Here is a 13,734-nt window from a genome sequence, read left to right as displayed (position 1 = left end):
TCTGAAAAATTTGTTCAGGGCTCTAGTAATCCTCTGAAGCCTTCAAATCCACCACCTTTGGTGAGCTTAGCAGGAAGAACTGCTCCGAATCCTGTAGCGTGCTAACACGTATACCAATGATCTAGTGTAAGAGACGATCTCAAGTCATACACCTTCTTTTCCTGGGACTAGCTGATATTTTCCACCTCAACCTTGTCTTTGTTCTATAGTTTGTCTTCCTAGCCTCTGCTCACATTGCTCCAGCTACAAGTATGTCCTATCAACTTGGTGCATTAGATTTTTCTCCTCCATTTGTTTTTCTGGACGAGTTCCAAATTTTAGACTCAATTTGAGTGGAGTTGGACTGTTCTCTCATATCACCAAGAGGGAGGTTCCTCTGCAATTGCAGCATTTAGGGTGGCTTTGTATAAATTTTGGCTAGTTCACAAAACACCAGGATAGAAAAACACTGATTGAAGTTTGGCCTTCAGGCTAAGTATATATCCCCACTGGTAGCCATTAAAATTGAATGCCTATGTTTTTACTAAATCTGCTGGGATCTGCTTAATGTGATATAATTCCATATCAAATGTAGCTAAGACCAGAACTACTGTATACTTTAATTGGCAGTTAGATTACACTGTTTAGCCCTCATTTCATATTACCCTTATTTTTTTTTTAAATTGGTTTAATGGCACTTAAATTTTGGAGTGTGTTTTTCTTGCTCACCCCTTATACGGATTTCTAATAGACTTCCTTTGGGCAGTGGGTTCCTGTGTGGTACAGGCCATCACTGTAAGAAATCAGATTACTGGAAAGAAAATTGAGTCACCAGATAAGGTCAAATTTGGATTTGGCAGCTGTGATTAATATTCTTTCAGTTTTGGGGCCCACCTCTGGGTGAACTGAGGAGGACATGGTAGTACCTGGTACAGATCCTACAGTTCTGGTTCCAGAATAGAGAGAGTAATCCATCCCTTCTCTCTGACAAACTGGCAGAACAAAGAGAGACAGAAAAGACTCCTGTATCAATGCTGCATTAGAAAAGAGGTCTTCGTGAGGGTCCTAAGCATTAGAGAATGGTTATTTGATCTAACACTGGCTTAAGTGTCCACAAAAAGAAGATCCTAGGAAGCTCTGATCATGAAAACTCCACTTCTTTCCTGCATTTAAGAAAGGAAAAAAAAAAAAAAAAAAAAAGTCTTGATTTTTTTTTTTTTTTTTTAAATTAGAGAGTGAAAAAGAAGAGGAAGGGAAAACAGGAACAATAGCTGGTGAAATTAAAGCAAATCTGGGATTCAGGTTCCATTAAACATGAAGTTTCTTCCAAAAAATGGAATGTGTATAGTGATGCCAAGAATTTCATAGGTCCTTAGTGGGATATAAGAAGAGAAGATTTTTCTGAGTTGATTTGTGGAGACTAAGTATGTTAAATGATGTGATATTAATTGACTTACAAACACACCCCATGAATTAGCCAAGCATTAGTATTTCAGCTTTCCTAATGAGGTAAATAAAGCACGCAGATGCAATACCTTGCTGAAGGCACAAGTACAGAAGGCTGGGATAGAATTATTTTTGACTCCCAATAATTTCCAGTTACCAGATTACTACACTCTTAAAATTTTATCTTCTCAAGACATAAACTTTGTATTTATTGGTTAAAGATGTCTTGAAAAAAAAAATCTATATCCGTTCTATTATTTCCTTGGCTTTCACTGAAGTTTTCAGGCTGTTTTACGTTAATCTAGGTTATATTTTAAGTCCCTAGAAACAAGAGACAGAGGCTGACTTAGAAGGAGAAGACAAACAAACAAAAAACCAAACAAAAAAACCCCAAAAAACAAAAATCCACCAAAGAGAGAAGATGGAACTGGTACTGTATACCTCAGATTTTTGGCTCAAATATATTAAGTTTGATGGAAATTAATTAGAAGGTGATTCAGAAACACTGCAGAGCACCCATTTATCCTTCATTGCTATTTTAGAGCGGGTCTGATACAAAAAATCCAAACAAAAAGATCGCAAATAAAAATAAACGTAGATCCCCTTACCATTTTTTTATCAGATCTGCTCAACTCTTTCGTACCCCCAGAAATAAGAATTCAAAGTTCAATCATGTATTTACATAGTAGCATGGCTTATTATAAAATCTTTTTGCATTTAGAAGGTCAGGATGCTAGGGTCGCCCCCACCCCTTTTTTAGCACGATAGAAGGGATCAAAAGGAAGACTACAAAAATAGAAGGGAAGTTCGGAGGTACCCCAGCCATCCATTTGCCTCTGCCGTGAGTGTCATTCAAATTTCTCAACCAACTGACTTGAGTTTTGTTTAGAGAAGCTTTCTAGGCCCTTTGGGTAGGTTGGGACAATCTATGAATTTGTTATCTTTGGCTTGGCATGATTTCTCTGGGATGCCTGAGCCTCAGAGGGTCAAAGCAGAAAGGATTTAAGGGAAGAAAAAGACAGCCATCAGAAACCAAAGACAATTTTTTCTGTTCCTAGTCTCCCCCTGCCCAAAATGGTACATCTGTGTTCTTCTGAGTAACAGCACATGATGACTGGCAGATCACCCCACCAGTCTTCAGCTAAGTCTGGGGCTGCAACCAGCAAAGCCATCACCTGGGGCTCTGTCAGGGTAAACGGCTACAGTATACAGGGTAGTTCACCAAAGAAAAAACAAAAGAAAGACAGAGCTACAGATAAAGGCAGTGCTCGTTAGCGTGGCATCTCTTCTGATCATATCATGCCGAGTTAGGTCCTAAGTCCTAAGCTACCTCTGTGTGGCTTTTGTTAAAATAAGAGTCTCAGCGTGGAGATCTCTTTATCCAAACCTAGACCTTGTTCCTCAGGGGGCTCTTGCCTGGAATTAAACCATCATGCTCTAGCCACGTGCAGGAGGCCCATTTCTCTCTCTCTCTTTTTTTTTTTTTGCCTTACTCCTCACCTGCACCTCTTGGACAGTGTTCAGTGCCTGGGAATCCAGGAAGGAACGATGGACAGGATGGAAGAATCTGGTGAGGAAGAGGCTACCTCAAGGCATGGGAATGCCTCTCCTCACCAAGATTCTTTGTGCACGCTGGCACCAGGTCTTTGAGGGTCTCAAAACTAACAAATATGAAACTGATAAAAATAGGGTAAAAATTCCTTAACCTTCAAGTCTCACAAAATCCCAGCAAAGCAGATGACCATCTGCTTCCCGCCTGCTATACATATGCCTTTTCTTATTATGACCTCATATTTATTACAGCTAGGCTGAGAAATTAAAGAATCTCAGCTTATCCCTGGCTCAACCCACTAAACAAATACTCTGTCCAAAAATGAAACATCCAGAGCAGGCTTTAGAAATAGGATGTAATGGAAAATTGAGAACTTTCTTTAAAAAACCAAAATTATTAAATTTTGTTCCATTATGCCAAGACAGACCTAATTTCCCTCAAGTGGACTTTCATTGAATATGCGGACATTTCATATCCCCCACTCACCCTAATAGTGCTGCGCCTTATACTGGTTCAGATCACCTTGTGAATATTACCTGGTGAGTTCCCAACTATTTTTATGAGACTGATGCATTCCCCAACAGCAGAAACAGGTCAGCAAATAAGCTTGGACTGGGTGGATTTAAAACATTTCAGGAGTTAAGTCAGTGATAACATGTAGCAAAACAAGAGCTGGGATGGGAGAACAGAAGGCAGGAGATACTGAGGCTTATCACAAAGGCAAGAGGAGAGATGGATGTGTGTATAGAAAGAAGACGTTGGCTGAGTGGTGGAATATGGGGTTGTCTTTTTTGTGGTCCCAGAGTCAAAAAGTGGTCTAATCCAGAACATCTGAATTTCGGTTTCAGAGAAACGTTATCTGTGATTTCAGTACCCCATAGGGACATCGAGCAGGGAGAAGTGAAGCCCAGAATAGAAATAGATTCTTCAGCTAGAAGAGTGGACAGACCCACATTGGGCGGTCGTGTTCATGGCTTATGTCAACCCTGGGGGGTGGGGGAGATGCTCGAAGGTACCATCTCTTCATAGTGGAGGTAATTCTATCCAGACCCTGGCTCACAGAGTATCTTGGCCTAGAGCTCTACCCCTGTGTCTGAAAGCCTGCTGGCATTCTGCCCTCATGGGGATTCAGAGGGAGACACGTGAATTCCCCACCAGAAGTCTGGAAGTGAAGAGAGGAGCATCTAAACACAGACCTAGTTAGAACGACTCTCTACCTTGGTTTCTTTTCCTCCTCTACTCTTTTCCCCCATCCCTCCCTCTTTGTTTTGAGGGGATGCCAAAGACTAACAATAGCAAGGGAAACTGGACATAGAGATAAATGTTCTTCTGAGGGGACCTGCAGTACTCCATTTGATCATTCGGTGTATCTCCAACGGTTTCCAGTTTGCTCGGCATTTCTCGAGATGCTGCCATACTTTTTCATCCAAAGAGCAGCACAGGTTTTGAGATCTCAAGGACCCTCTTTTCAAGGGAGAGAGAAGAGACAGAATCTGACACATGGGAAGGGATATCCTGGTCAGCTATTAGAGGGAAGGGGGAAAGTCACATTTATTAAGAGGTGGAAGGAAACAAGATTAGGAGTTCCGTGACTTAACATAAAACTGTCTTTTATTTTCTGGTCTTACTAGAACGGTAAATGCAGGCTCAGGGATAAGAAACCCAATTTCTTGGTCAGGGGAAATTGAATAAGAGCGTTCCTAAGTTCATTGGTTCTAGAAAAAGCCCAGTGGTTGGTCGGGGGACTGCCTCTGCAAGGCTCGATACCACTGCATTCGAGACTCTGGTGCTTATGTGTGTATGTGAGTTTAAGGAGTTCAGGTGTCCAGGGAGAGTTCCTGGCACAGTAAATTTAGTGTTCATAATGTGGTTTACAGGCAAATCCCATTTCTGGTAATTGCTCTGCCAGGCTAAATTCCTCCTCCTGTTGAGATGGCAGAAGAGATCAATTCTTGTTCTCACACCACAGTGCAAGAGGCTTGCTGACTCAGAGCGGCTGTCCTGGAGTAGGCCTGTCCCTAGGGGAAGCTGCATTTCTGAGGGGGAAGAAAGCAAATTTGTGCACAGAAAACAGCCCACTGCAGCACTTTGGCATGAAATGACTGGGCAGAGGAAACCTTTCAAACATTACAAGACCCAGCGTCTGAGTCTTCCGTAAAGGGGGGCACGCCTGTTCAGATCAGGGTGTGACGTAGTCACGTTCACAGGGGCAGCTACTCCCGAGCACACAAGTGGTGAGCAGGAGAGCGCAGTGAAAACGGACATTAGGTCGGGGAGGAGGCGGCTTCTGTTCTGCCTCCGTGGTCTCCTGCCCTGGGCCTACTTTGATGTGGGGCTGCCTGGGGGTCATGAAGCTCCAGCAGTATCTAAAAGAGAAGGCAGGGCCGTGAGCAATGATTCTGCAGCCCCACAGTTGTATTTGGCTTTTCAGGGTAGATGCAACTATGCCTTAGTTCTATTTCAACCAAAACAGACAAAAAACCAGAAGTCAAAAGAGGCTCCTTCTAAGAAAAATAACAGCCCCTCGCTTCTCCTCCCCCAAGAGGTGGAGGCTGGCTTGGCTGGAGGAGGATGGAGAAAGTGTTCAGCCACGGGGATCTCGGGCCAGGGGAGGGGCCTGTGAGGCCAGCTCGGCCTGCTCGTGGCTGTGAAGGGAACGCCTGCCTGGCACCCTTCTCCAGCAGGCCCTTCCAGCCCCTGGGAGGAGAGAAGGGAGGAAGTTGAGGGGATGGGACATTTCCACCAGATAGAGGGAGTGATGTGCTTCCCCGAGTGGACAGTCGATACAAGGCGAGGACTGATTAGTCAAGTAAGTCTCTCTCTTTCTCCATGCTTCTGAGTTTGGGGGGGTGGTGGTTAAGAATGACACAGTGGCCTGAGGCCGTCTTCTGCCCAGCTCCTCCCCTGGGGAGAGAAAAAGCCTCGTCCCGGCCCCAGGAAGTACGCAGGGCCATGGGGAACCCCCATCTCATGACACTGTGATGAGGTCGCATCAGAGTCTCCGTGGCTAGGAGGAGCAGCCCAGGTCTCAGCTGAGGTATATTTACTAATCACCTTCAAAGTGTCAGGACAAACTGACCCTCACTTCACCAACTAGCTGCGGAAGGGGCCCTCCTCCCAGGAGGTCCTCAGTGAACTCAGCCTCTCTCATGGAAGTTTCACATTTCGGTCTGGCCGCCTTTCCTCTCGCTCTAGAAGTCTCTACTCAGTGATGGAGGGCCCACCTTGGGTATGTGTGCACTACCATCTCAGGGAGTGGCAGGGAAGCCTGGGCCTCTGGCTCGGGGCCTCGCTGCTTGGCAGAAAGGCCCACTGCCTCCTGGCCCAGAGTCTACCTTGACATTCGGTCCTATGTGCTGGTTCCAGATTCTTCTCTACTGGATGGAAAACAGACTCTGCCTTAAGTGCCCCCCACCACCAGGGATCCTTAGGACCAGCATTTGCAGGGCTAAGGCCTGGCGGAGTCCTGACTGGACTTCTGCTCACACCGGCTAGTGCTCTGGCACAGGGGTTGTTAAATGCTTTCCAAATATACTCTTCCCGGAGCCTCAGTGGAGACTGAGGGCCGTCCCTGGCCTATCCTAACCCAGCACCTACTGAAGAGGTGACAGGCTTCAAAGAGACGGCACTGTCCCTCCCCGCAGCCCCCATTCCCTCCATCTCTTTGAGCCTCTCCCCCGGGGTGCGGCTGCCTGACCATGGCTTTGCTCACCCAGACCAGCCCTCGCTGCTGCTGCCATAGCACCCTGACCCCTTCTGCCACTTCAGCTTTTCCTTTTTGGCCTCCGACCCCTGGCATCCAACACTCCCGCACTTAGCCTGCACTTCTCTGGGGGAAGCGAGCCGGAGGGAGTGTGCAGGAGATGCTCTTGTGGTTGCCCTCCCTGGCAGGGGTGCTGGCCGGGGAGCAAGAGCCGCTGAGGGAGGGGACCCCTCTGCTGGGGTCTCCACGACTCCATAGCGAAGAGCCAGAAAGTCTTCCAGGCTTTTCAGGGCAAGGGGTGTAGACACAGGCCAGCTCCATCCCTCTGCGGCTGAGCTGACAGCAAAGGGGCAAGGGGCAAGGGGAAGCAAAGCCATCCTCACGTCCCTCCTGCCACGGGCAGCCCCCTGCGCCTTCTCAAATTTCCTGTCCCCAGCAAAGAGGCAGCACGCGGGCAGGGCCCATCTTGCAAAGGGAAGTAAAGCAATGGGGCGGGTGCCCCTGGTTTTCCTGGTGTCCCTTGGTTCCTCTCGTCTGATGATGCACGGTGTCCTCCCATCTTCCTCCCCCCCGGGCAGCACTGGCTTCCCAACTCGGTGGAGAGAAGAGCATGCATCGGAGGGGGGAGCAGCCTCTAGCACTTGTCGTCTTCTTCCGTATCACTCAGGAGGTCGCTGACAGCCCCACACATGACGCCGGGCCCAGGCCCCCCGCGCCGCCACCGCCGATAGTGCCCGTTGGGCATCTGCCAGCCATGCCTCAGCGGCGGCGCCGAGCCAATGGTGTTGGAGCGGCCCAGGCTGGTGGCCACGGCGGCTTCGAAGGTGAGCGTCTCCTCCTCGCCACAGTCCGAGGCGTGGGAGTCTTCGTGCAGGGCCAGGTAGGGCTCGGAGATGTAGCGCTGGGGGGAGCAGTGCTGGCCCTGCTGGCCGAGCCGGGAGCCGGGAGCCTCCACCAGGCCGGCCTCCGTGCTCTCCAGCGCCTGGGAGGTGAGCGGGGAGCCGCCCTCGCTTCCGTCAGCCGGCGGCGGGGAGATGCTCCCGGTGTGGTGCAGCAGGGAGCTGTAGGAAAGGAGGGGCCGCGGCTTTGGGGGAACAGGTGGGAGCTGCCGGCGACTTCGTCTTGGGGTGCTGGTGTCAGAGATGGAGGGGATGGAGCTTTCACTCAGGGAACCTGTGCCCTGTGCAGCGGGACAAACAAGGCAGGTTAGGCCGCGCCTGGCCTGATCCCTACGTGGGGCCTGGGTAAGGTCCCCAACCCTCCCTCCAGAGAGTCCTTGGAGCCTGGGGGAGGGAGATCTGAGCTGGGGGGTCCCCTCCGCTTAGGAAGGGAGGGACTAAAGGAGACGGAGGAGTCTCCACCGTGGAGACCAGGGCAAGCAGGCTCAGCAGGTCTGGGGTGGGGTCCGAGACTCTGCATTTCTATCACGCTCCCAGGTGCGGCTGGACCATGGAGCATACACTTAGAGGAGCACGGATCTGGAAGCTCAAAAAATGTTAACAGGGGGCACACGGAAAGAAAGCCTTGCAACCTTGAAGGAAGACAGCTACATGCAAGGTGAATGGATGCTAAGGGGTCGCTGTCTGGGAAACCTTCCCTGGGAAGTGGATCTGAGAGAATGGCAACTTCCTTCCCTCATCTTCATTCTTTGCCTTCATGTCTTCAGTGGCTGGTTGAGCTTAACTCAGCTTCTCTACCCACATGCTCAGCTGCTGCTTCAGGCCTTACTTGATCTGCTCACCTAGACCCAAGGGTCCCTGAGCCCGGCACTGGTAACGAACCTCTTGCTCAGAAGTTCCTGGGGAAGTAGGGGTCCTTTCAACTTTCTGCTTTTCCCTTTCTAGCTGGTCTCACTACTGAAGCAAGCAGAGCCCTCTAGGTCCCTGGAATATGCAGTTCTAACAAGCTTTCGTGATTCTGTTCACTAAAATGTGAAAGCCACTGCTCTAGAAGAAACTTCTTAACTGCCTCTAAAGTCTACTGTAGCAGACCGTCCCCTTCCCCTCTGCTCACTGCTGGTGAGGGGTCTCCCATCAGGGCTCCCACAGCCTTAAACAGAGTTCAGGCTGGGAGTGAGGAGGAAAGCGGGAGTCAAGAGAATGTTTTCAGACAGCTCGGGTAGTGATTTCTTAGGCAGGGGCTGGAAGGAGAACGGGGTCTTCCTTTTGGGATGGCTGGAAGCTAGGTAAATGAGGTTGAACTGATCCAAATGATAAATCCTGTGCTGAGAGATGAATCATCACTGTAACTAAGGATCATGCAACTGGTCAAAGAAACTTTTCTGGCTAGAGGGGATCCTTTCCTCCTAAATCTGGCTGAGACTTCTGTGAACTTACTTGTGACTTTGTACCTCTGGGTTCTGAGAACTGAGATGGAATGACTTCTAGATACCGTTGTCTTTCTTGGGGGAGCTATCTGGGTTTCTGAGTACACAAGCATGAAGTAGCCAACTTCCACACACAATGGGTAGAGTTTGCTGTGACACCAAGGTGTCACATTTTGTCACATACCGGATGCCCACATTTTGCACCTAATGTTAGCAGACCACCCCTCCGTTTCTTTCTACAGGGGCTCCACTTCCTCTCCAGGCTCACCTGTCTGTTGGGGGTCTGTGACCGGCCCTCACTGGGAGACCTGGACTGCTGGCGCTCTGGGGACTCCCAGTCGGCCTGGGTCCCTCGCTCCTCTGAGTTGCAGCGGGAGACATCGGGAGAGAGAAGATGCTTTCGCTCTTTCGACCGTCCCCGCTCTCTGCCCCCTGAGCGGTGGGTGTCAGACTTGTGGCCTGGGAGAGATGACAAAAGCACGTGATCACAACTCTACACATACTGGCCTCTGAACATAAAGAGATGTCATACAGCCTGGGAGGGACTGGGCCCCTGAGGAATACTAGCTTCTCCAGGCATGTCAACAGGTGATCTGAAAGGGAGGCAGGAAGGAAAGGTTAGAAAATTACCCTTTTGTGAAGAGGAAAGTGTGCAAGTTGCCATTGGAAAGACACACATGTCAAAGGATGCACTTGATTCTCTTCTGCTTCTGTTTATGCTAAAACACAATTAAGATAGAATCTTTGCCAACAATATGGCCCAGGAATTCTCTATGTCCTAAACACGGGTGTGGCATCAGTAAAGGGCTGGAGGTCAAAGGGTTTCAGTCCACTGAGGACTTCTAGTCCCATTTCTGCCACTTACTGGCCCTATGCTAGAGGCATGTCACTGCTTTGTGATCTGTTTCCTCATCTAGTAAAATAGAAACCATTAGAAAATCATGAGAATGCTTCAAACTCTATCAGTATGACCCTTTTCCTTAAAAAAGACAAACAAAACTCAAAAACCTAAAAAAATTCCAGGTAGCACTACTGGGGTTGAAGTGGAGTTGGCAGTAAGAGCCCAGCCCCTGCCAGGAATGTGTTAGAGAGACCCCCTAAGGCAGGGCACCTGGGTGGCTCAGTGGGTTAAGCGGCTGCCTTCAAGTCAGGTCATGATCCTGGGGTCCTGGGATCGAGCCCCGCATCGGGCTACCTGCTCAGCAGAGAGCCTGCTTCTCCCTCCTGCTCTGCCTACTTGTGCTGTCATCAAATAAATAAATAAAAATCTTTAATAATAATAAAAAGAAGAAACCCCCTAAGGAACCTCAGTGGTTTTGCAGAAGGTTATTTGAAAATCTCAATTTTTTAAATTATTGAAGTATAATTAAAATAGAAGATTATATTAGTTTCAGGTGTAAAACGTAATTGATTCAACGGTTCTATACATTTTAATGACTTCTACAGCCCTACTCTGAAAGAAAGAAATTTCAGCCTTTATGATGAATATAGAAGACTTTGTTTCAGGATAAATCAGATAGGGAACTCTTTCCTGGTGACAAGTGTTCTTTCTTCCCTTGCTCTCCTCAACCTGTATCCTTATCTGAATCCTGTGCCAGTGATTTTCACTTCTTGTCAGAACTGGTCACCAGCGCAGGAGCCTGAAAAGAGGTGAACAGGGAAGACCCCCTTACCTGAGTCAGAATTCAGGCGATGAGCTGACAGTCTCAGTGAGGAGTGGTAACTCCGACGACGTGACTTGTAGGTGTTTTCACTGCTTCTCTCCATGGAGAATTCCTCTAACCATGAGGAATTTGAACGCTTATCCCGAATTGTGGAAAATGAACGTCTCATGGAGCTGGGATCTGTCACCACCTGGAAATAGGAGCCCCCAGAGGAACACAAAATCTGGATTAATTACGGAAAAGGTCTAAAAGTAAGGGAGAAGTGAGCTAAAGATTGTTGAAGATTGCAAACTGTAACCTTCCTTGAATCCCTCTTGCTCAGATCTTAGCTGGCAGCAAGTGTCCTATGCTATGTTAACAGAGACACTGAGACTTATCCAGGGTCTTGTCTTCATGCTCAGGAAAGCAAGCAGTAAGCGTACAGTGCAAGCTTTCCATAGAGCCCTCTACCATAGGGGCCCAGCCAGGACCTGCAGTGAACCTTGCGCCACTCTGAAATATGTGAGGGCAATTACAAAAAGTCTGCACCATGAAAGCAGCATAACTTTGCCTTTTATTTGTTGCTCTCACCAGGGAAGGCCCTTCCCTATAGCACAGGAGCTTAGGACAGCTCGTCATAGCTGGGCAGCATCTAAGAATGCATTGCTCTCTATCGTCCATCCCCCCGCCCCCCTCCCCCGGCCCCACCTTAAACTCTTGCATTTTGATTTGCCACAGATGTTAAAACAGATCCACAAAAACTTCTTCTCTCTGTCAAAACTTGATGTAAGACAGACAGACAGAAAAAAAGAAGCCAGAAAAACAGACAAAGAAATGAGGCGTGGCCTGCACTGGTTAGGACAGACGGTCCTGACACAGAGCTGTGTGTGTTAAGTAATTGCATATGTGCTGGGGAAGCCAGGAAAGGTGGAAAGGAAAAAAAAGAACCACAGGGAAAATCCTGGAAAATATTTCTTGCATGGCTGGTTGAGTCTTGAAGATGTTGAGCCCATCCAGAAGGAGTTAGACTTTTATGCTTAGGGCTTCACTAAAAACACACTGTGGAGGAGCAAGCAGACTCTAAAGAGAAGGCCCATGAGCCAGATTTTGCTTATATGGAAGGGATGGGGGCAAGTCGAGGGCTCACCTGAAAATATCAGATGATTTTTTTCATAACCCACCAATTCAATACAGTCCAGGATGCCACTACACATGGTAGGTGGTGATAGCTTTTTACCTGGGGATCCATAGTCAGGCGTGGCATAGAGGATGCCCTCCCCGATCCCGTATGCTCCTGGGTGTCCGAAGGAAGGTAGATGCCATGGTTAGAGGACTGCACGCTTTTTAATTCACTAACCTCTGGCTCCTGGAAATAAACACACAGCCAAGCTTGTGGGACTTGGTTCCATCTCATTGCTTCTCACCTCCGGTGGATGATTCTGCCTCCTCCATAACAAGAATGGTTTTTAGAAGAGAGACTTGCATCTTTAAGGTCTCAGTTGTATGTGTATATATGTGTGCATCTATGTGTGCACTTGTGGTATACCAGATGTCCCAAACAGAAAACTCTACCAGGGACTGAAAGGTAAAGACTACCTTTTCTAGTCAAGTACCCTCTTATTGACCTCTAAGCAGTGCTCCCAATTTTATAGCTCTGTAAAACCTTATCAGTCATAGTACTTCTTAGATTTGTGAAGTTTACCTTCTGAAAGTTGGTAGTGTTTATTAGGGTTATTAATTGGAAGAAGCTATTTGTCAAACAGAAACCACTGTTCTAAGGAAAGTCACCAATTTCTGGTGTCAAATATATCATCTCAAACCTTAAGACGCATGATTTTATTAGCTGAAAACTTACTTTCTGATTGAAACCATTCGAAAAATGTGATAGATAGCCATTTGTCAGGGATGCTCTCCACTAGTGCTGTCCAATAAAAATAGTATGCAAAGTGCCTCTGTAAAATTTCCTAGGAACTACATTTAAAAGAAATTTTAAAAACCATCAAGTTTAATATATTTAGCCCAATATATCCAAATATTCTCATGTCAACATGTAATCAATCTAAAACTTGGGATATTTCACCTTCTTTTTGGCACCACGTCTTTGACATGGGCATGTATTTTCTACGTACAGCACATCTCAGTCCAAGTGCTCAATGGCCACATGTGGGCAGTGGCTATTATACTGGCCTGTGCCACTCTAGAAGATTAGATTGGAACTCTCTAAGGGGCCAGCTCTTATAGGTGGTTTTCCTGGTTAAAGGATGTTTGTTAGTTTGGCAAACGTACGTGATCCACACAGATAGCTACTGTCACTGCCTAAGGGGAAGAGTTGCCTTAGAAATGTTTACATGGGCCACCAAAGAGACCTAGAAATATCCTGGACATCTGGAGATTTTACCAGGAAAAAAAAGCTATTTTATATTTAGAGAATGACACCCTGAAAACCTAGTTGTTTAAATAGGGCACTGCTGAAGGCAAGGGTGCCCGAGACCCGGCTCGCCTCCAAGACCATTTGACCGGGTGGTTTCTGGTGTGAACGGGAGGACTGCCCTCCTAGAACATGTGATATGTGCGCTTGAGGAAATGTGTGCACTACATGCTTTATAAAGCACACAGGTCTGACTTAAAACAGACGTGGTAACAACACTGCAGTTTGTGGGGTGTGAGAGGTGGGATAAGACACATGCACAAATCATGGCCACGCCTCTGGACGTGGAGCAGGGGGCCCCAAGGGATGGGCAGGAGTACACAGTGGTGAGCGTGTGGCATGGGCTGACACCTGAACTGAATTACAGACACCAGTACTGACAATGAGATGAACACAGATCCAAAATGTCCTGGCCCTATGGCTCAGCCCTGGGGAACCCACAGAAATAATGACATAATAAAGAAAGCCTCCCTGTGAAAGAAAGGACACATTATTGAGATTTTCCCAGCCAGACACATCATCAGGCAGACAAGCTGTAAAATGCTGAGAGGCACTTCTTTTAAGAATCAAACTATCTGTGCCAATTAGTCCATGGTGCTAAGTTCCTCAGAAGGGAAGGCAGGAAATAGTCCGAGGATTCCTGCCTACCTTACCAAG

The 13,734-nt window shown here is 47.6% G+C and overlaps 1 protein-coding gene and 1 long non-coding RNA gene across 4 annotated transcripts in view; one reads left to right on the top strand and one right to left on the bottom strand.

Moving 5' to 3' along the window:
- Positions 1-7,314: 7,314 nt before the first annotated feature.
- Positions 7,315-13,734, bottom strand: part of CACNA1E (calcium voltage-gated channel subunit alpha1 E) — a 311,105-nt gene continuing 304,685 nt past the window's right edge. For 2 of the 3 annotated variants that reach the window (XM_045877253.2, XM_045877254.2), the window contains 3 exons: positions 10,680-10,860; positions 9,275-9,465; positions 7,315-7,860 (listed from right to left, as the gene is read on the bottom strand). In XM_045877253.2, coding sequence (XP_045733209.1) covers positions 7,315-7,860; positions 9,275-9,465; positions 10,680-10,860 — 918 coding nt within the window. Of the gene's footprint in view, positions 7,861-9,274; positions 9,466-10,679; positions 10,861-11,886; positions 12,016-13,734 lie in introns of all 3 variants that reach the window. The other variant, XM_045877252.2, reaches the window with a different exon arrangement.
- Positions 7,378-10,303, top strand: LOC123846144 (uncharacterized). The gene is made up of 3 exons (XR_006791200.3): positions 7,378-7,504; positions 8,117-8,237; positions 9,249-10,303. It is a non-coding gene; the product is annotated as an uncharacterized LOC123846144 (long non-coding RNA).

The sequence above is a fragment of the Mirounga angustirostris genome, unplaced genomic scaffold, assembly GCF_029215605.1.
Source record: "Mirounga angustirostris isolate CCGP_5_RB_7025 unplaced genomic scaffold, mMirAng1.0.hap1 SCAF_6, whole genome shotgun sequence".
NCBI classification, from domain to species: Eukaryota; Metazoa; Chordata; class Mammalia; order Carnivora; family Phocidae; genus Mirounga; species Mirounga angustirostris.
The sequence above is the reverse complement of the archived record's forward strand: the minus strand, read 5'-3'. Positions and strand labels throughout refer to the sequence as shown.